The 23,294-nt window shown below is 41.7% G+C and overlaps 1 protein-coding gene across 1 annotated transcript in view; it reads right to left on the reverse strand.

Moving 5' to 3' along the window:
* LOC138975829 (acetylcholine receptor subunit alpha-like) overlaps positions 1-23,294 on the reverse strand; it is a 62,742-nt gene that overhangs the window by 35,453 nt on the left and 3,995 nt on the right. Inside the window, exon 2 of the mRNA XM_070348596.1 lies at positions 16,037-17,135. Coding sequence (XP_070204697.1) covers positions 16,037-16,255 — 219 coding nt within the window. The 5' untranslated portion in view covers positions 16,256-17,135. The remainder of the gene's footprint in view (positions 1-16,036; positions 17,136-23,294) is intronic.

Genomic DNA, 23,294 nt, shown 5'->3' on the forward strand with positions numbered 1-23,294 from the left:
AAAAAAATTGTTTACTTCATTAAGAGACTTTTTGAGAAATTCAGAAGGTCATAACTTACCACGAGTAGGCAATCAGAAACTGCTGTCCGTTTTCCAAGCCCAGTACCATAACGCTAAAGCACTTCTTTATCGTGCGAGGCATCCTTAATGCACACGTCAGAGTTGCGTCCATATTTGCAAGAGGCTCATGGCATCAGTGATGTAGGGTAAGGGGGGGGGGGTAAATTGAATAGGGGGGGGGAGGTAAATTGAACAAGGCGAATATTTTAATAGTTCTTGTAACATTTTTTTTATGTCACTGTATGTTTACGTTACTAGTGATTGTCAATGACGTTTGAATAAGACAAAATGGCACAACGACTAACAACGGGTGGCATGTGAGACGTTTAGAATAGTTTAGCTGAATGTCCCTGAATGTCTAACATTTTGAGTATTGATGTTAAAAATTGCAATATCTCTACTCTTTGGTCTTTCAGTCATGGAAAAATTAAGAAAGAACTGGCAGCAATGAAAGATCGTCGGCTTGGGTTAAATACCAACGTAAATGAGTTCGGCTAATTTGAACTTTGCCCTGTTCAATTTACCCGACATTTGTACTTTTCTCAAATGTCAAGAAACAAGTCCGTGTGTAGGTATAACCCCAATCTTGAGATATAACCCCACCGTTTTTGCTTACCGACTTCTATGGGCCAGCCACAGCGTCTAGTTCTTAGGGTGTTCAAATTACCCCCTTTACCCTACGTTCACAAACAGGCAGTGATCCCACGGTAAAAGTGCTTTATGTAATACGGCCAAACTTATGACTGTTGACATAGCATGCGGTGGTCCCACGTCGCTGCTGCTGCACATTCGTGTGATCTGCAACTGTCCTAAGGTATCTGCTGCGCTCGGTAGCGTACTATTAATGGATGATCTTATATTCTGCAACACATCGTGAATGTGTAATCACATATGTATATTATAATGTACATTCGTATGCAACAGTACCTAAAATTACCTCTCTTTGTTCATATTATCCGTACAATCGCAGCAAAGTTTGTTGTTGTAAATATTGCGACGAAAAAGTCAATACTCTTCTCTACCCATCTGCACTTCTCTCCAATACCCCCGCCCTACTTTCGCTCCACAATCTTCTCTCTCCTGCCAGAGAATGTCAGTGTGTCATAGACATGGTCAAAGTTATAATGTAACCACTCGTTCAGTGAGTGTAGTACACACAGCCCGGCCCTCACAAGGCAAACAGCAAGGGACAGTCCAGCCCCTTCAGGCAGATGAAACTGCGCGCGGGTCCCCCTCTCCATGTCCTCTTGGACGCCACGTCCTCGTCAATTATAGGAAGAAAGGGCCGACACGACGCTTTGCTGGACCAGGGACGACACTCTCCGCAACACGCAATGAATATTCCCCAAGGAAAGGCGCAGACACTGCCAATATTTGCCGTTTCAATGAGCGTGATACTGGGGCGATTTCTAAGCAAACCACCGGAGACGCAAGCGAACAGTGTCAAAGAAGAGGAGGTGGGGCGGTTTGTAAAGAAACTGAGAGCAGATGTGTGAAAGAGGAAAGAATCCGTACATTGCGACCTAGAAAGTTGTATCTGGAGCTTAAAATGAGTAAGTGAAGCGACTTTTGGGGCCTCAATACGTATTGACAGTGACTCTGCTCGAAATAGTGCAAGAACCTGAATGTTGACGAACAGAAGCGGGACTCGTGATCCCTTTGACTGAGATTCCCTGATAAAGTCCTGTTGTCAGAGGATATAGGCTGAAGGTCTTTGTAACAAGCGCGGCGTTGAACACTTGTTTGTATACACAGTACAGGGACATCGGGAAGTTCTAAAGCCATACAGAGGAGCAATAATAGTTTCTGACAGCCAAGTCCGGTTTATGTGTAGGCATCAACTCGCATCGGAGATCAAAACATGAAGGAGCACTGCACATATAAAGGTCTTGTTCGGACTAAGACTGTTACCGCCTGTCCTTTCTCTGTCTTTTCTTCCTCTCTTTCTGCGGGTTCCCTGTTTAATTTGACACATGTTGCGGTGTCTGTAGTATTGTCCCTTTTTTCATGTAACATCCAAGAGCTGACATTCTCTCATTGTTCATATTTGCAACAGATGTGCGTTCTTAGTCCTTCCTGCTTTTACACCTGTCCCTTTGTTTCATTGCTCCTGCGCTTTGGTCCTCCCCTTCTCTCTTCTATTCTGAAACAGTTTTATAATGCCCACATGTTGTCCCACACAATTACGCATCAACTCTTTGGGATGGCGATTCTTATGTTCACATGAAAAAATAAAATTCTCTACAACGTCAGTTTGAACTACTTCCTTCTGGAAAAAGATTTGGAATGCCAAAACGTAAAACTGTGCGTGCGAGGTCAAGTTTTATCGAAAACTCTGTACAACTTTAAAACAAATAATCTTGTTGTATAGCCCTGTGATTTACTGCAACGATTAACCTGGCATAGTTATAAATCTTCTAATTTAAATGGCAATTTTCATGTTTTAACTTCAAAAGGCACTACATATGCTTTATCATCATCATCATTGTAGGCATTACTGTAAGCGTTGGTATCATTGTGGGTTTTACGATTGGCCACTTTATATGTATTGTTTTAATCAACTTTTTTTTTTTAGGTTTTGCATGCTTTTTGATAGCTTTTTTATTCTTCAGTTGTATGTTTGTTTGCTTTATTTATTTATTTTTTTTTTGTCATCATCATCATCATTATCATCATCATCATCTTCAGGTGTTGTTCTCTTACATCTTCATGGCGTCTTCTTCTTGGTCCCGTCAATCTCGTCCACTCTTCACCCCATTCTCTCTCTCTCTCTCTCTCTCTCTCTCTCTCTCTCTCTCTCTCTCTCTCTCTCTCTCTCTCTCTCTCTCTCTCTCTCTCTCTCTCTCTCTCTCTCTCTCTCTCTCCCCCCCCCCGCCCTCACGTCCACCTCATATTTCCCCAAGCACCCGTTCCTTGAATCAATTACGTTGTTTTCGCGTTTGACAAAACCTTGCCGTTTTGTATCCCGCCTTTTAAGCCCATGTTCGCTCGCTTCTCCAGTCTGCCCAAATCAGGACAGACCAGATGCCCCCTAATGCAATTTGTACCTGATCAGCGTATGGGGCTGTCTTGTTAGCTCCACACACAGTGAGACAAATGGTTTGTGTTGTATCGCTAACGGAGTGCTCTGCTCGGGCACTTGACTTAAAGAGAAACATGTGAGCCATGCCTTTACCATTGAAAGCCTCCGCGCTCCTGGAAAAAAAGTAATGGTTTTGCTGCGATTCGTAAAAAGCAAACAATGTCAAAATGACTGAAAGCATGTCGTCAAAGACTCAAATGATACAATGATCGAAACACGATATGAAGTGAAATAATTATGTTGAACAATTGAAGAAATGTGATGTCTGGTTTACATCTTTCTACTTCGTTCCAAATGGCCCGAATAGCAATATTCCGATGACTTGCCCATGTGGCTAAACGCAGCAATAGTCGGACGATTAATTAGATGACATATCATGACACTCTTTGACATTGCCCTTTGTCTGTGAGAGGCAGGCCTATGGCCAAATGATTTATGTATTGTTCGGTCAACACAAAATTCCAAATCAAAATGTGTATACAAGCCCATAATTCCCGTGTAAAAAGTCCTACATTTAGTGGACAAGAAATTGTAAGTTGCAATCTCGCAATGGATATTTGTACCAGTTGTTTGCGGTATTTGATCGAGTTTTGGCCGGCCGTCCGTCCAAAAACTTAACGTTGAGTTTATCTCGGATGTTTTTGAAGCTAGTTAAACCACTAAACATGTACACTGAGCTATCAAGGGAATAAGTTTATCCTACATACGCTCATGTTTCAATATTTAAAAAGGCAACTCGTGTAAATCTGGTAGGACACAGCAAGCCCACTCTGATTACATCGCTCAACGGCTATTGCCAGTATATCTCTCTGACCGGACGCGAAACTCCTGCGCGAATCTATCAAAACAAGTTATCTCCCATATGTTGTTTGCGAGCCGTGTTCGCGAGACGAAAGTAATTGCAGGTTCAGGCCCTTCAATCAGGAGTGGGCTTATGATATGCTGGGTGATCTTAGAATAACCCTTTTTAGCGGATGAGCGTATGATACGAAGAGCGGGGCACGAGGTGAGTGTCTGCAGAAAAAATGTAATAACTCCTAAAATACTAATTATCCTGCAACCATATTACCGTTGTCAAAACCCGAAATGTAGCGCTACTTATTCACGTTGCTCTTTTTACAAAAAAATGCGTATCTATTGAATAACTATCCAAAACACAAGGCAGGTCGCTGATTTGTGGTCGGGTGCTCTTATGAAATACCCCCTGTGCGCTTATGATAGCTTGATTTTTCGGATGGGATGCGCTTATGACTGGTTTTTCGCTGCGCTTCCTAGTTTTTTGCTTGATGATCTGAATGATCTTAATTAAATGTTCTCATTTTACAGATCATGGATTATAGATGTTACCATTGTGGAGAAGGGTTCTCCATCTTCAAAGAAATCATAACCCACACAGTTGATAAACATGAAGCACATAAGCTTCGGTATTGTTTTGTTCAGCTTAACACGGAGTGCCTAGAACTTCCGAAAAGAGGCTGAAACGGAAATCTTCCCGGCTGTCAGGACCTACTGAACCGAGCAGGGGAGACCGCGGTGTTCGCCAGTACGTCCGTGTTGACGAAACCAAAGTGTTTTCCCATGTCAGACATGGGATTGAGCTGGAGTAGCTGATTAAGTGTGTGTGTGTGTGTGTGTGTGTGTGTGTGTGTGTGTGTGTGTGTGTGTGTGTGTGTGTGTGTGTGTGTGTATGTGTAGGACATGCAAATGTGTAACATGCGAATGTACTGACTAAACAGTATGTCTTTTTTATGCTGTGAGACAATGTTAATGATAACCGGGATATATGATGACCTGACAAGGCTTCAATGACTGTACGTGCAATTTAATTACAGTTAATTAATAATGTGTGTGTATGCGTGTGTGTGTAGGACATGCAAATGTGTAACATGCGAATGTACTGACTAAACAGTATGATGTTTTTTTTATGTTGTGAGACAATGTTCATGATAACCGGGACATAATTATGACCAGACAAGGTTTCAATGACTGTACATGCAATTTAATTACAGTTAATTAATATTAGAAAGTATAGAAAGTAAACTTATGAGAGAGAGAGAGAGAGAGAGAGAGAGAGAGAGAGAGAGAGAGAGAGAGAGAGAGAGAGAGAGAGAGAGAGAGAGAGAGAGAGAGAGAGAGATTGAAATTAATATTTTGCAGTTTTCTATGCTTTTATTAAAACCAGTGATATGAAACTAATCTTGCGTCTTCAGTCATAAAACCAAAAGGAGTAAAATTAAAACTCTAACAAACAAGTGTTTATTTCCTTTTCACAAAGTTCATGATAACCGGGACATATTATGACCAGACAAGGCTTCAATGACTGTACATACAATTTAATTAGTTAATTAATATTAGAAAGTATAGAAAGTAAACCTATGAGAGAGAAAGAGAGAGAGATTGAAATTAATATTTTGCAGTTTTCTATGCTTTTATTAAAATCAATAATATGAAACTAATCTTGCGTCTTCATAAAACCAAAAGGAGTAAAATTAAACTCTAACAAACAAGTGTTTGTTTCCTTTTCACAAAGTTCTGAACAGTAACTTTAAAGCGGTTGCAACATCAAAGGTGGATAAGAATCCTTAGATGTTTTTGTTTCCTGGGCAACCCTGCATCTGCTTTTGACATGACGATCTCTTCCCTGTCTGAACTTGAACTCCACGCCACAAAACTGGCACCGAAACTCTGGCATTGGTGCATGCTTCAGCCTGTGCTGCCTTCTTCGATGGGCACACTTTGGGGCATTCATCGCACGGAAAGCTCTGTGGTTTGCTGCTGCAGGAGTGCTGTGCAAGACTGGTCCTGCTCTGGTAAGTCTTCTTACAGGCAGCACAGCTGAATGGCTTCTTCTTTTCATGGCCGTTCAAGTGAGACTCCAGCGCGACTTGACTAACCAGCGCCTTTTTACAGATGAAACACTGGAAACCCTCTTCGTGAGTAGCCCTGATATGTCGCCTGAGATTTGGCAAGTGCTTGTAGGTGTTTCCCCAAGCGGTACACAGGTGAGTCTTCCCCCTGTCCTTCTTCGCAGGCTTCGCAGGCGTGCTGCTGGCTGGGGGTGGTCCTGGGTCAGCCTGGGTAGTTTCCACTTGAATCTCCTGAGATATGTCCAGGTCAATACCACTGCCGTCCACGATCCCAGAATACTCCATCTACAAACAGAACGCATCTCAAACCCTATTAGTGTTTTTGTTTTCAAATCAACATTCCTTTATGAAAGTGGTGTGTGTTTTAGCTAGGATAATGAGCGTGAAATAATTGAGAGATGTCATTGAGGCTGCATTTTTGTCTAACCCTTTTTCTGTCAAGGCGCAATAGTGCAATTCTGGCTAGTTTGTCGGCAGTATTAGTAGGAAGTATAAAAAGACACAAAACATCTCACTATTGGTCGTACATTTGGTGAAGCAGAGAACTATGTCACACGCTTTCCTTCTTTGCCACTACTAAAGCAAACGTGTGCAAGATTGTATGTTACACGCTTTGGAGCATGTGCAAGAACGGATTCAAACTCGAAATCGTCCCTCCAAAAACCCCAAAATGCACACACGACTTTTATTTCTCCTGCTGTTATCGTTTCTTCTCTTTACAAATTCTTCAACGCTGAGAATACTGAAAACGGCATCCCAGACGACAGTACTGTTTCCATACGCGAATTTAGCTGCCCTTGGAAAGTGGCTCGCTCAGGAGGCCTGTTAGTCTGAATCTAGAAGGACAGAGTTATGAACATAGATGACAAAGATCCCGGAAAGAACAAATATTTCGCGGATGCAGACACAGAAAGACGTCATGAAGATTGCAATGCTTCAAAAGATACAGACTGTGACGATGACTGTGACGTCATTCACATATACCGAGACGTCATTTATAGTTGTTCGGTCACTTTCGTCAAAAAGTAGATCTCTCCACAATGGCTGCTCCTGTGTTTAGGTTTATCAAGCGTGAGTACGCAAAATGTGTTTGTTCTCTCCTCTGTTGAAGCTGTGAGACATAATCGCCATTACGAGCTAGTCGTGTGACAGAGAGTTTTCTTGCACACTCGACTGCTGCTGTTTCACTCCGGCTAAAGCCGTCGTGAAACATCTACAGTCTCGTGTGCAAGAAAACTCTCTGTCACACGACTAGCTCGTAATAGCGGGTAATATTATCTCTATACCTTCCTGTCACTGGAAGCAGCAACACTTGAAAGCATAAGTTCCCTTGACAAAAGTCATTTATGATTGGCGTCATCTATGAATGACGTCACTTTCTAGACAAGTGCCGGTATTGGCAAACCTTGTCGCGGCAAAGGGCTAAATAAAACAAGAAATTCCTCCGAGGTAGGAAAAACACCCCCGTCCTTACCATTCTCACTGCCACCAACTGAGAAGGTTATTTCCCTTTGACCATTAATATGTCCCTCTATAAGTCCTTGTAGAATCATAATCCACCAATAACTTCCTAACCGTGTGTTTGACTGGTCCCAATTTTTGTAAGGACCGTCTCAGGAATGTATAGAACCTGTTCACCAAGTTTGGTGACGATCGGTCCGTTCATTCTTGAGATCTATATGCGAACACAAACAAACAAACAAACACATCGAGCGAATCCTATACACACCCCTATACCGGGGGTGTAATAATGTGTATACGTTTTAGTAGCAACAAGGTAGCAAGAAAGTGGGAACTAAGCAGCGCAGCGAAAAACCAGTCATAAGCGCATCCGATCCGAAAAATCAAGCTATCATAAGCGCACAGGGGGGTATTTCATAAGAGCACCCGACCACAAATCAGCGACCTGCCTTGTGTTTTGGATAGTTATTCAATAGATACGCATTTTTTTGTAAAAAGAGCAACGTGAATAAGTAGCGCTACATTTCGGGTTTTGACAACTGTAATATGGTTGCAGGATAATTAGTATTTTAGGAGTTATTACATTTTTTCTGCAGACACTCACCTCGTGCCCCGCTCTTCGTATCATACGCTCATCCGCTAAAAAGGGTTATTCTAAGATCACCCAGCATATCATAAGCCCACTCCTGATTGAAGGGCCTGAGATTGGCCGACTTCGACAGTGATCTCCGTTCTGTTCTTCACAGTTAATTATGATAAAGACATCGTTCTTAGGTCAAAACAAGTCGAAATTGTGGGACTGCTGCCGGAAGGAGACCGTAATAATATGGTTGCATCACTACAGAAAAAATCGTCTGCTTCAGCGAACGCCGAAACCAAACGGTTGATTATCACGTGACACTTTTGCCATATTTAGAGTTGTTTGCACAGTAAATACAGCCGCGAAAAAATAGCTCCCTTGAAACTGTCTTACAAATCAATTCTTTTGTAATTTAAAAATTACACAACACCATGAAAAATCATTATCGACGATCGCGAATCTGCTTATATCCATAACACATTACAAAAAGCTCTAAATATGTTAAAAAAAAAAAAAAAAATTAAAAAAAATCGGTTTCCTTGCCAGACAAGGAAACTCAAGGCATCCTGTCAGGGAGAGAATGAGCCGAACTCATTTTGACCTGAGGTCAGGATGACAGCAAGCCATGTAGTATTCTCTATCTACACTGCAGCAAAAAAACCGGCACGGTTGGCCTAGTGGTAAGGCGTCCGCCCCGTGATCGGGAGGTCGTGGGTTCGAACCCCGGCAGGGTCATACCTAAGACTTTAAAATTGGCAATCTAGTGGCTGCTCCGCCTGGCGTCTGGCATTATGGGGTTAGTGCTAGGACTGGTTGGTCCGGTGCCAGAATAATGTGACTGGGTGAGACATGAAGCCTGTGCTGCGACTTCTGTCTTGTGTGTGGCGCACGTTAAATGTCAAAGCAGCACCGCCCTGATATGGCCCTTCGTGGTCGGCTGGGCGTTAAGCAAACAAACAAACAAACAAACTGCAGCAAAATATGATGTCATTGTTTGATTTGAGGTCACAGCTTAGTGTCTTGGGTAATTTTGCCTTGGCTAGACTAGTTGTGGTGACACCATGCTATGATGTCATTGTGTCAGAAATGAGGTCACTCAAGTGTCTGAATAATCTATTATGAGTTATTTCTAATATACTGACTGTTAGCAAATGATAACAGACATGTCGAGAAAAAAGATATCAAGCATGAGCCTTCGGGCGAATGCAGATACCGTTTGTGAGACATGTCTGTTATCATTTGCTAACAGTCAGCATATTAGAAACTAGATGATTACCCGCTTCGCCGGGTACCGGCTTCGCCGATAAGAAGTAGAGCCGAATACCCGCCGGCTTCGCCGGCGCACGAAGGAAGGGATATAAACGCGCAAAACACTGGAGAAGATAAGGAAGAGTTACTGGGAATGGATCTGGGAAGATGAACAGAAAAACCAAAATCGGTTCAGCGCTGCGCGCTGAGAGCACGTGTTGAAAATTCTCATCGACCAGGTTGTGTCCGGGGTCTACCTAAATATGCCCACCAAATTTGAAGCAGATCCATCGAGAACTTTGGCCGTGCATCGCGAACACACACACACACACACACACACACACACACACACAGACACAAGTCGTATATATATATAGATAGATAGATAACAGATTTATACAATTTATTTCGACCAAAAGAAATGTCGAAGCGACCCCGCGAATAAGACAGAACAGCCGCAATGGGAGCTTGAGCGCTCCTACCTGATTATGCCTACCAGTCAAAAGCATTCACGTGACCTGGATCAGCCAATCACTTACCTTACGTGATGAATATTAACAGGTGAAATGCGTTCACACAATAATCTCACAAGATAAACCATGTTGAACATTCGTTTCGGTTGCTTCGGTTTTTCTTGTTGAACAAAGAGCGACAGATTTAGAACCGACTCCAGACGGATGGGAAATGACGTAAAGATACATTTGACGTAAAGCGAGTGACGCAATTTCACTTGATTTTTCCAAACTTTAATCATTTAGTTTTTTAAGTGAACGGGTCGACATTGCACACTCAGAGGATGGGTGGTGCATTGCTGTTCCGTAAAGCACCCACCGACAAAACTCGCTTTTCGGTATTTTTTTTTTAGATAAAGAGAGTATTATCTGACAGCATTTGAAGTGTCATTCTTTAGAATAAAACACGCTGATATTGTGGATTTAAATTTTTTACTTTGTCTTGTTTATTTTTAGCGTGATCACATTTAGAGGGTCACCTAGAATCCGTCCTGATTGGTCAAAAAGCCATATGGGGCACTGAATTGGTAATTAAAGCTGATGTTTGGTGGCTTGTTGACAGACCCGCTTTTTTGTTCGTCCAAGGGGAGCATAATATCGTCTTCTGTTTCATCTGTATCGACTAAGGCCGGAGGTCGAGGTAACATGTGTGTTATGCTACTTTATCCTACATACGTGAGAGAGACACCCGTGAGATAATAATCGTTCAAATCACACGTGTGTATATCATGTAAATGAGGTCATGTCAAGCAAGTCTGGCAGGGACCTGTTTTTCCACTGCTTATGATGCCAAAGTCACCGAGACAAACGTCATTATAGAAACACAAATTGCGCTCGCTAATTACCCTCGATGAATCTTTAGAACTAACACGTCACGCCACACTTTCAGAGTGACGTTTCTTTGCTTTGACGTAATAGATTGCACGAGGCTTTAGAAGAGATCGAGGTTCTAAAACAAGCGTCTTCAATTTAGCTGCCTCGAATGCAGGACATTTTCAGTAAAATACACGTAAGTACAGTATGTAGGATAAACAGAATACTACATGGCTTGCTGTTCCGTACCAGATTTACACTCGTTGCTTTTTCAAATAGTGAACAGCTCGCTTTCGCTCGCAGTTCAATATTTAAAAAAACAACTCGTGTAAATCTGGTACGACACAGCAAGCCATGTAGTATTCTCTATGTATGACGTCTTAGCTCCGACCTTTATAAACCAAAGAAATAAAATTAATGTGTTCTATGGGAAGGGATTGGTCCTTTTTACCGACATACGGCAGATTTTGTCATTTTATTTTGTGAGAGCAACAGGGCGAGGAAAAAGAATTCTTTTATGATTTAGATTTTAAAAGTTAGTTCTAGTGTCAAAACGAGGCGTCCGATTTGTCTAATGGTAAATCCGGCTGGCAACGCAAAAAGAAATTCTTTGAAAAATGCACGCTCTTTACGGAGGGCACCTAGGATGTTCTCAAGCGGTGAGTGTTTAAACGAAAGGGTGTTTGTATTGTGTGTACACGCGCGCCTGACAGTGTCTGTGACCAGAAACTGATGGTTTACGTGAAGCTGAGTGTGCCTTTAAACTCAAGCCTCACCTCTGCCGAACTTGCGCCCTGCAGTCGGAATTTCATGGTGTTTCGCTCAAGAGATTCGGGATTCCTTGAGATTACGGCAAACTCGTACGACTTGATATTTTGACAGATAGAGGCTGCGCATGGAGCGCAACCAGGGCACACAAATTGCAATGAACGCAGCCGTGCGTGAGAGATAGACGAGGCAATAGTTCCGGAAGCTTTTGCATAACAACCTGCAATGTGACACTCAGGATAACTGTTTCCGATATTGGCGTTCTTTTCTCCCCGTAGAAAAGTAAACAGTGATTAGTGCACGTGAATATAGGTCAAGTGTGGCTCTATTATTCCTGAAACAGGAACAGATTCAAGTAGTCAGGGAAAAAATGCGAGTCAGAGATATGGAAAAAGTCTCCGTTCCTAACAATTTTTATACACCGTAACACGTATTATATCCCCATCGTTTTATCGTTCACATTTGCCCAACATGTTAATTTGCTGAGCGGGATTTATGTCGTCCGCTAGGCTATGGCAATCGAACCACTGCACTGAGTCTCATTTCAAAAACAAAAATTGCTCGTCATGTTGCACTGAGTCTGCACGCATGAGGCAGGCTGGTAATAAGTCTTATATATATAGTAAGAACGTTCTAAACCCTACACGTTTTCGATTCCGATTGTTCTTGCCTTGAAATGATAATTCGGAAAACAATCATTTACTGAACAGATGCAGTCGTAGTTCAGTGTAGTCTGCTACGTGCTGATCTAGCTGCTACGTTACCGGAATAACACTTGTGTTTTCTGTTAGCTGCTGGGAATTGTATACTAACTCATCATTTGGTAATGTGGATAATAAGCTACATGCCACTAACATGGCATAATTATGAGAGGAATCTTCGCAAGTCGAAACTGAAAAATTAGACACAGCGGGTTCTATTTTTAGATCAGTGGCAACTGTGGCACAGGCACATGCAATCTGTCAGAAAAAAAACCTTCTGCTTTAATTGAGAAGCAGGAAATTTATGGTCATAATCATTGGTATTGTGGAGAATATAAGCTACATGTCATTAATTAATTCTGAGGATGAGAGTACACTCTCGCTTAGGCAAAGGGCGGAAGAATACGCTCTGTGGAAAAGTTAGCGCACTCCAAGAGTGCGCTAACAGTTTTAGCGCATCGCCATTAGCCAATCAACTGGTTCACATCAGTCATGTGACACCAGTACTTACTGACAATTATTATTATCATTATTATTATAACATATAAGAAGCATATTTATGCAAGAACCGCTGCACGTGTATCATCATCATCATCGTCATCATCGTCATCATCATCATATAAAGCTGGTTTCTCTGTGTGTGTGTTTGTATGATGACGATAGGCCCCGAAACGGCTGCACCCACTGAGACGGGAATTGCAGAGAATGTTCTTCGTCACTCGAGTTGTGTCATAGGGTAATTTTGGAAAAGCAAACTTGAAAGAACTCAATAAAAACGGCGGAAAACTGAAAATATCCTATGAGCCATCGCAGACTCTGCCCGTCTGGGTTGGTGAAATTTTGCTTCACAGTCGCACTACTTTTACGTGAATCACGTGTTTTTCATTTGACTTGTGTTGGCAAAGTTTTGGTCTCGGTTACCTTGACCCTGGCAGACTCTTGGTCTCCGTTTCACAGACAGTTAGTCACGGCCACGAGTCTCTCTCTCTCTCTGCGGCGGGCTAATAAGTCGTGTAATTTGAACGCGCGCAGCGCGTGTGAACATACAAGAGCATGTGTGTGTGTGTGTGTGTGTGTGTGTATAGGTGCCTGCATATAATTCGCGTACGGACATAGACAACGGATACAGCTAGTCCTATTTAAAGGGCCGTCTGCCACCAAATACACGCCTATTTCGCATTATGAGTGCAAAAAAGGTATTGTGAAGCAGAGCAGTGCATTCCACTCATTACTTAGTCAAGCAATCTCTCTGTCTCTCTTTCTAGTTGTAGCTTTAGCGGGGACAGACTGTAAGACTAGACGTCAGCCTAAATTCTCCATACTTGAGAAATAAAGATCGTTCATTCATTCGCTCTCTCTCTCTCTCTCTCTCTCTCTCTCTCTCTCTCTCTCTCTCTCTCTCTCTCTCTCTCTCTCTCTCTAGTGGATAAGCATGCCCCACTACGTCACCACAGAGTGAAATATCCATCTCCTCCCCCATGGTTGACGGAACAGATTATTGAAGCCATGTCCCTGCGTGATTTTTTCAAAGCAAACAACATGAAGTCTGACTTTAAGAAACAAAGGAATAAAGTGACAGAATTAACACGTCAAGCAAAAGCAAATTATTTTAATAAATTAATCGAGGACAAGAAAGATATTGCAACAGTTTGGCGTGCTGTTAATAACATATTAGGTAAATCTAAACAGAACTCAAATCGGTCTGCCCCAACCATCTCCCCTGAAGATTTTAATTACCACTTTTTGTCCCTTGCCAATAGGCTAAATGAATCTGCAAAATGCGACAGTCCTGATTCTGATTTTGAAGTCTCTCTCTCAAAATTACATGATTTTTGTAATGACAAATGTAAACCCGACGATTTTTTTTTACTATTCCAGACATGGCAGTGCATGAGGTAGGTAAGGCGCTAGAAGGCCTTGAAAATAAAATAATCCATGGGTCCTGACAAGATTCCTGCTTACTTGGTCAAATTAACTCTACCATATATTGTGGAACCACTCACCTATGTGTATAATCTCTGCATAAAGCAAAATACTGTACCTAGTTTATTAAAGAGAGCAAACGTAATTCCACTCCATAAAGGTGGAAATTTATCCGACCCAAATAATTTTAGATCCATTTCCTTATTACCCATTTTATCCAAACCATTGGAAAAACATATTCACAAACATTTGCTCGCGTACATAGAAAGCAGAAACCTTTTCCATCAATTTCAATCTGGTTTTCGAACAAATCACTCTTGTCACAGCGCCCTTACCACGCTATGCGACACCTGGTTGTCTGCAACAAACCGATCTGAAATCAGTCGTGCTGTGCTTCTTGACTTTAAAAAAGCGTTTGATCTTGTTGATCATTCAATTTTATTGAAGAAATTACAGTTGTATATCAGAAACAGTTCAGTGTGTAACTTTTTTGCTTCCTATTTACAGGACAGATCTCAATATACTGCCCTAAACTGTAAAATATCTACTGAGGAGACTGTGAAATGCGGGGTGCCTTAAGGGTCAGTGCTTGGGCCGATCTTGTTCTGTCTGTATATCAATGATCTGCCACTGCACATTTCTGATAGTAATGTAAGAAGTGATTTTTTTGCTGACGATTCTTCTCTTCATTCAAGTGGAAAGTCTGTTCCAGTAATAGAGTCCTCCCTTCAAACAGCTTTAAACGATGTAAATAACTGGTGTTGTGCCAATGCTATGCTTGTCCATTCAATAAAAACTAAAAGTATGGTAATTGCAACCAGACAAAAACACCAGATTTCCCCACTCAAACTAAATCTTACTATTGGTACGCAATCAATTGAACAAGTTCAACAGCATCGCGTTTTAGGGGTAATTATTGATTGTGAATTCAAGTGGCAGGCACAATTACAGCATATTTGCAAGAAAGTAGCCAAGAACGTTTTCCTCCTATCCAAGTTAAAGCAATTTACGGACAGAAGGACTCTGGAAATGTTCCACCATGCTCATGTAATGCCTCACATCAATTATGTTTCGACGCTCTGGGATGGCAGCAGTGATGTCCACTTGAAAAAGTTAGACTCTCTCTATCGTCGCTCGGCTAAACTCATCGTAAAGGATAATGCCCCAACAGATATGAAATTAAAAATGCTTAACTTTCTTTCACTGGAAAAGCATCTCAAGTTAAACAAAGCCATTTTCATGCACAAATTGTATTACGGTAAAGTGCCGATTTACATTACATCATTATTTAATAAAGCTACCGACAGATATGGGTCGGTCAACTTGATCCCACCGATTCCACGAATTGACCTTTATAAGACCAGTCTTGCTTTTTCGGGTACATCAGTTTGGAATTCACTTCCATCATCAAAGTCATTAAAAAGTTTTTAAAAATGTGTCAAAAAACACTTAATGTCTGAGTAGTTTAACGCGTTTTGATTTACCACACTTAGTATTACGCCAAAGATATGCTGTGCATTGTATATTCTGAACATATTTTTGTTGTACTATTTCTACATGTTCGATTGCTAAATATACCAGCTTGTACTTATAATTACTTGCATAGTATGCATTTGATTTTATGAATAACCACATATGTATGCTCTTCATGCCTCATCTTCATCATCATCATCATCATCATCATCATCATCATCATCATCATCATCATCATCATCATCATCATCATCATCATCATCACGTGCTGAAGTTTTCTGACTTTTTAACTTTTTAATTTTTCGATTTTATCATTGTGTGTCTGTGCGTCCCAAGGACACATTGTAAGAAAAGGCGTAGCCTTAAATCTTAATCCTTGTTAAATAAAGTTCAATTCAATTCAATTCTCTCTCTCTCTCTCTATCTCTCTCTCTCTATCTCTCTCTCTCTCTCACTCTCTCTCTCTCTCTCTCTCTCTCTCTCTCTCTCTCTCTCTCTCTCTCTCTCTCTCTCTCTCTCTCTCTCTCTCTCAGCACACTGTAACTCACCACGTCGATGACCTGAGACAGCCTCATGCCCATCTTAACGGTGAGCTGCTGGCTCGGCCCCCCGGACGGCTTGATGAGCTTGTGGTAGGACGCCATGAGGTCGTGGTGCAGCTTCTTGGTCACTGGAGGCACGGGGTCTGCACGTGCCACCGCTTCATGGAAGCAGGCAAGGAAGGCGGTCAGCACAAGCCACAAGACTTCGCCACACTTGATGTGCATGATGAGTGCTGGTAGGTAAATGTCAATTTGCGCTTTTCTTTTATCCGATTTATTCTGGCAGACGAATCAACACACGTCCTTTGTTTTGTCTTCAACAAACTTCCTTTGTTTTGTCTTCAACAAACTTCCTTTGTTTTGTCTTCAACAAACTTTCTTTGTTTTGTCTTCGTGATGGTGAGGTAATCTGAGCAACCGCAAGGGCACCACACGATAAGTGTAATTCAGATGACGAAGGTGTTATTTTATGATACTCTCATTTCAATAAATGTTTAGGGACAACAACTGTGTGCATCATGAATAGACTGTGTTGCAGTTTTTGCTCGATTTGATCAAACTGAAAAAGTTGAAGAAAATATACGTGAAGATTACTTAACAAACGAGTTCTCCCCTCACAATTTGACGGTCAAGACTTCAAAGCGAAAAGCCAATCATTGTTTACTATTCAGTAGTAAAACATCACACTGCTTCATCGAGGTTTCAACGTAAAACGGCAGACAGTTTCCATTTCCTGTTCCAGATGATCAAATCAGAGACGGTTTACCATGAAACGCTTCATGTTCCTCATAGCATCAGAACTGAATAGCTGCGCGGGATGTTTAATCTGTTCTTGGTATGATGTTAATCTGTTTCGTGGAATGTTTAATCGTTTCCTTGCAGAATGTTTAATCGTTTCCTTGCAGACTGTTTAACCCGTTCTATAAGAGCGACGAAGACTGAATAACAGGAGACTGTACAGCAACCATCCTACTCTCAGCTGTGCACCAACCGATGATGATTTACCATGAAGTTCACCAGCGCTTGGATGATGTCACAAGTTGTTCCAGGTGAATGTTGATCTTGATAATTGAGCAAGGTCTGTTTGAAAGTCACCGCCTTCCTGCTGCACACATACACACAAAATACAAGGTCAACGTCCATCCTGGTTGATTTTGTTGTGATTCACGCCGGGGGGGGGGGGGGGGTGGGTGGGTGGGGAGTTGTACGCCCGGTTTAATGCCTTGCGCCTCAGTCATTTATTGAACAGATGTTGCTGCATTAAAGACACGTTTGGTTGTCTAAATTGCAACTAAATCCATTAACAGTTACATAAAACGTGATGTATAGATACTCCTCAATGCGGCCACGTCAAAAAATATGTGTATTTATACCTTTGTGTGAAAGTAGAGTAAGTTTTGTGGTGGGAAGTGCGGTATTATATATTATGGATTACATTTTGGCCATTTACCTTTCCCTGCAATTGTACACTGCACTAGCCAAACCAAGTTTATATTCATAATAAATATTGCATCACATCTCCCCTGTGTTGTGATATTTGGGTTTTGCTGAACAATGACGCACTGCGACACAATAAGGCCTTTTATAACAGTAACCTTCAAATGACGGGATACGGTGATATACCCCTTCACAAAACTGAGTGTACGCTTGCATTCCCAGTGGGTAAACGCTTCTGTATCCTTCAGTTTGTGCGTGATGTGCTTAATTTGTGCAACGAAACGGATCTATCCCGAATCAAAAGTGATTAAATGTAAAAACCAACAATAACGCTGGAGCATGATTAACCATTCAGTCAATCGAGTGCACTGAACATCCAGTTTTCTCTCAATTTCCGTTTCAACGTGTGTACCGAAGAGCGAGCGAGCGAGAGAGACAGACACAGAGACAGAGAAAGAAGTATTAAGAAAAAAAAGAAACTAGTCGCAATAGCCGATATCACGGCATTCAATCAATAGTTACATCAACAAAATATAGAAATAAGAAAAACACACATAAACATGGGTATACCATCTATGTCAAAGGGAAAACAATAAACAAACCCATTAGTTTCTTAATAAGTATGACATACGTGTGACTTAACATTACAGCCAGAAAGGAAAAATCTAAGAACCCAAATCGATTGTACGGGGGCGTAATATTTCCAACCATTGATATGTCCCTCCACAAAAACACATGGAAGGGTAAGCGCAAGATATAGAGGGTAGGGGGTAGATGGGAGATAGGGACTAGAGGGGAGAAAGTATAGGATGGGAGACTGGGGGGGGGGGGGGGGGGGAGATTTGGGGCTATGGAGGGAGGGCTAAAAAAAATTGTTTTTACAAGGTTCTCTTCCGAGTGTTGGTTAATGTGTGATTGATAATTACTTGCGGTGTAGAAACAATTCTTCTGGCAAAGGGCGCAACAGCACTCACGTCCAAAAATATATCCGATGTCACTACAGACACGTCCATCTGGATGAGAAAACACTTAATATCCATTAGCTCAATCAAGGTGCTCAAAGTCATTAATTATTAACTGCGCTTACCTGCTAGTATGTATAAAGTCCAAATTTCAAGAAAGAATACATAATGACCATAGTGTTCCACTGCTACGTATACATCTTTAAAACTGAACAGAACCGTACACCTGCAAATCGGAAAAAAAGGAACAGGAGGTGTACACCGCTATGGGTTGGTTCCGTGCGCCTATTTTTCACACTCGCTGTCTTTGAAGTCAAAATGAAGAGCAAAACAATTGCCACAGAGGCAGAACTCTTGGTACAATGTTCCGCACACATATTGCACAACTTGTTCAAAAGACCGGCACGGTTGGCCTAGTGGTAAGGCGTCCGCCCCGTGATCGGGAGGTCGTGGGTTCGAACCCCGGCAGGGTCATACCTAAGACTTTAAAATTGGCAATCTAGTGGCTGCTCCGCCTGGCGTCTGGCATTATGGGGTTAGTGCTAGAAGTGGTTGGTCCGGTGTCAGAATAATGTGACTGGGTGAGACATGAAGCCTGTGCTGCGACTTCTGTCTTGTGTGTGGCGCACGTTATATGTCAAAGCAGCACCGCCCTGATATGGCCCTTTGTGGTCGGCTGGGCGTTAAGCAAACAAACAAACAAACAAACAAACTTGTTCAAACTGCTGTAGCAGTAGGGGATTGCTAGAATTATCTTTAAAAAAACCGCCCTGATATGGCCCTTCGTGGTCGGCTGGGCGTTAAGCAAACAAACAAACAAATCTTAATAAAATAAAATCATACCATATTAGGGGGGCTTAGACATAGGATTGTAATAAAAGTAGGTCCAAACTTCACATTCAGAGGGGGTAATATATAAGTAATATAAGTTCACGTATTTGACAGAGAAAGGGTTTCTTCCAGTTGCTACCTTAAAATTGCCAATATACAAAACGCAGTTCACGCATTCTGACACATTTGTGCGAGCATTTACCTTCGATCCGCCTTCTTTTGCCTCAGAGTGTCAACGGCGCGGGCAATAGGCATTGAACCGGGCGTACACCTTCCCCCGGCGTGTGATTTGGATGCATGATAATCAAGGCGTTAATGGAGGGATATTGAAAAGTACAGGGTGACCCAAACAAATGCAACCCTAAAAATGCTGATAACTTAATTCTACATCTGTTGACCGAATTACTTTATATTTGGGGGACATAAATTTCGACCTGTGCATGACTCTTCCACAAAGTGGAAATATTGTAGATCAAATTGGTCTGACTTTTGTGCAATTTCAATACAAGTTTCCAAATTCGACGATCGACTCAACAGAACGAGGTTTGACAGTGAGCGGTAGCAATACTTACTACCTAATTTAAACCCTCCAGACTTTTACCTTTTGGGCTATCTGAATGTCTGAGTATAAACAAACACCCCCTTCACCCCCTAGATCATCGATGACATGAAGAAAGCAGTTACAGCTAGGTTCAGCGCAATCCCTAGACAGCAAAGCTTTGTTACGCCCCATTTTGTGTGTGAGTGGGTATGTGTATGCTTGTGTGTGTATACATTTTCGAGTGTCTCCCCATATGTCTGTCAGTCTGCCTGTCTGTCTGTCAGATCGTCCGTCTACATCAAACTTGTTCAAACGATTTTTGGATGTTACCAGTTTTACAGAAATGGTTAATGGGGATATGCATCTGTCTGTCTGTCTGTTTGTCTGTCTGTCTGTCTGTCTGTCTGTATGTATGTCTGTATGGCTGTCTTTCTGTGACTGACTGACTGACTGACCGACTAACGGACGGACAGAAGGATGGGAATGTTTGCATGCACCATGTCTATAAGCAACGGGCTTGTTCAGAAAGTACGACAAATTGGGGTATGAGAGTAGACCCATTTTGTCGTAATGCGACAAAATGGGCCGATGCGACAAAATGGGGCATGAGGACAAAATGGGCCGACAAAATTGGCCCATTTTGTCGTAATTTGTCTAATGCGACAAAATGGGCCGATGCGACAAAATAGGGCGTAACAAAGCTTTCGTGACGTTGACAATTTGGGAAGTGTATTTGGAACACATTTTGGAGAAAAGGTAAATGTCGGACCATTTTACCTACAGACTCGAAACTTTGTATGCTGGTCGTGGACGAACTAAACTTCATGCACAACAACTATGAAAATAATTGTTAAACTCAAATGACTTAAAAAAAATTAACCCCTTCGTTGTAAAGTTACACTTGCGTAATGGCGCGCAAAATTCATCAATGACATGAACGCATTCATCCACGGGAAATGCCCTGCCTGATCCTTTCTGAAATTGCTGTATTCAAGTCACTGATTGTCTAATGTTGATAAATGTATACTATGTCATTCGAATTACCCCAAAGGTAACAATCTTGAGGGCTTAAATCGGGTTAGTTTGGCTACCGCGCGCTCAATTTCAAACCTCGGACTGTTGAGTCAATCTCCGAATTTGGCAACTTTGTTTTAAATTGCACAAAAGTCAGACCATTTAATTTATAATATTGTCACTGTGTGTAAGGGTCATGCATAGGCTGAAATTTATGTCCATTAAATATGAAGTGATTCAGTCAACAGATGTGGAAGAAATTAACATTTGTGTGGGTTGCATTTTTGTTTGGGTCACCCTGTAGTTTACATTTGGCACAAGTAATTACCGCTGAAAACAGAACTTTGTATACAGTCAACACAGAACGTATAAATTAAGAACACAGCTAATAATACTGGAATCGGTGGAAGTGATGTGGTTGTGAGTGTGTCAGAGGTCTCTCTTATAGTTGGCATAAAGGGTCAAATATCCCACAATAAATGTTTTAAAAAATAGGGCCTATTTTCAGGAAATAACGCCTTATTTCTTAAAGGTCTCATTCAAACAGGTAAGGATCTTATTCTAGAAATATGTAGACCCATCATCATTGCCTTGAAAAAGAGTAACGTGTACCAACTGCCTCTAACGTGAAATTACAGAGAGAGAGAGAGAGAGAGAGAGAGAGAGAGAGAGAGAGAGAGAGAGAGAGAGAGAGAGAGAGAGATTGTGTTTGTGTGCGTGCGTACGTGCGTGCGTGTTTGTCTATGTGTGTGTGTGTGACAGTGTGTGAGTGCGTGCGTGCGTGCGCACGCGTAGAGAGGTTTGTTAACGTCCCTTCAACTGATATGGCGACGCAAGACCGATGCAAGTTTGTTGTTTCATTTCTAAGTTCATACAGCAGTCTCCGTGTTTGATTTATTATTACAATAGGTCTATCAATGTTAAATGAAGATGAATCTAAAACGCCCATGTTTTTTCACACTCATTACTTCAAATCTTGATAAAAATCTTGATCTCCCTTTAAAGGCACAGTAAGCCTCCCCTAAACCATCACAGGTACTGTCAGGCTTTTACACACAGTACAAACACCCTTCCATTTGAACGCTCACTGAACGGGAACATCCTGGCTGCTTTCCGTCGAGAGTGAGACATTTTCAAATAATTTATTTTCGTGGACCGTCTGTTCTACAATAAGGCGCCACGTTTTGGTGCTGGAACTAACTTTTAAAATCTAAATAATAAATTGACAGCTTGTAACACAACCATTCTTAAATCATAAAATATTTCTTTTTTCATCAAGACAAGATCAGTACAGTTCGAAGTTTTGACAGTTTAAAAAAAGATAGGCCGGAAGCAGGGTCACGAAAGGTCGTGTCTCAAAGCAGACGATTTTTCTGCATAGCGCTCGCTTTCTTTGAAGCCAGCAGCCGCCGACAAGTTCGTGTGACTCGCAGCCGTTTGTTGCGTTTTAGAATTAGAGGTACACAATAACGTGCTATTGCAGATACAGCCAGTCGCATAGAAATCACAAACTGACGACTAAATTGTGAAACAAAGGAAAGTGGATCACACGGGTTCACGATGGCTCAGGGGTTAGATAAACCACGAAATCTGGTGTGTGGTTTACGCGAGCTAAATAGCAATGCAAACGAACTGTTTCATTTAATGCTATTAAATGCTATTGTAAGTGTGTTCCATAATGTTAGAACCGCTTTTTTCATTAGAAGATTTAAATCGTTTTGTAAACCATTTGAGACATACTGGGGCTTTAAACGTTAAAATTCTTGTACGGGGTGTAGAGAGTAACGTCTTATAAGCAAAAGGCCAGGTGAGGCAAAGTTTGATCAGAACAATGTGGGTTTTCATTTCCTGACTGCAACATCTGATCCATTAAAATCCGTCGTCAAATCATCAGTCAATCGATCAGTCTGCGGATCTTGTAACAATCGATGATCTAGCTGTCATCAAATATTTAGTGAGCATACTGTGTGGCACCTTATGTAAGTAAAGATTGCCACAGGCTGGTCCTTCAGCCCGACATGATGTGACACATCATTAATGTTACACCACGTAGACTTCACAACATGTGTTTGCCATTCAGCTTGAGATTGACGCTGCCAAACCAATATTTTGCATATCAGGAACGTACCAACTCCTTGTAGAATTCACAACATTTTTGTCATTGAGCGGCTTGAGGCTGACGTTGTCAAAATTGACAAGCCAGCCATATAGATACTTAGTCTTTGTTCTATGTCTGCATGCTTTTGATTTAATCTTTCTGTTTTCGAAGTAACGTTCCAAACCTTTTGCAAACCTTCCTTTATTGTTGCATGACTGCTCACATTGCAACAGTGCAAAACAGGGACAACAGGGTCATTAGTCAAAATCTGAACAAACACCAACAAGGCAGGATTGTGATCCCGCTACACACGGCTATATGACAAATATTGTGCGACTCTGCTGTGTGCACAAGTAAACGTCCGAAAATGATTTCCGAATT

The sequence above is a fragment of the Littorina saxatilis genome, linkage group LG1 (genome assembly GCF_037325665.1).
Source record: "Littorina saxatilis isolate snail1 linkage group LG1, US_GU_Lsax_2.0, whole genome shotgun sequence".
Classification (NCBI taxonomy): domain Eukaryota; kingdom Metazoa; phylum Mollusca; class Gastropoda; order Littorinimorpha; family Littorinidae; genus Littorina; species Littorina saxatilis.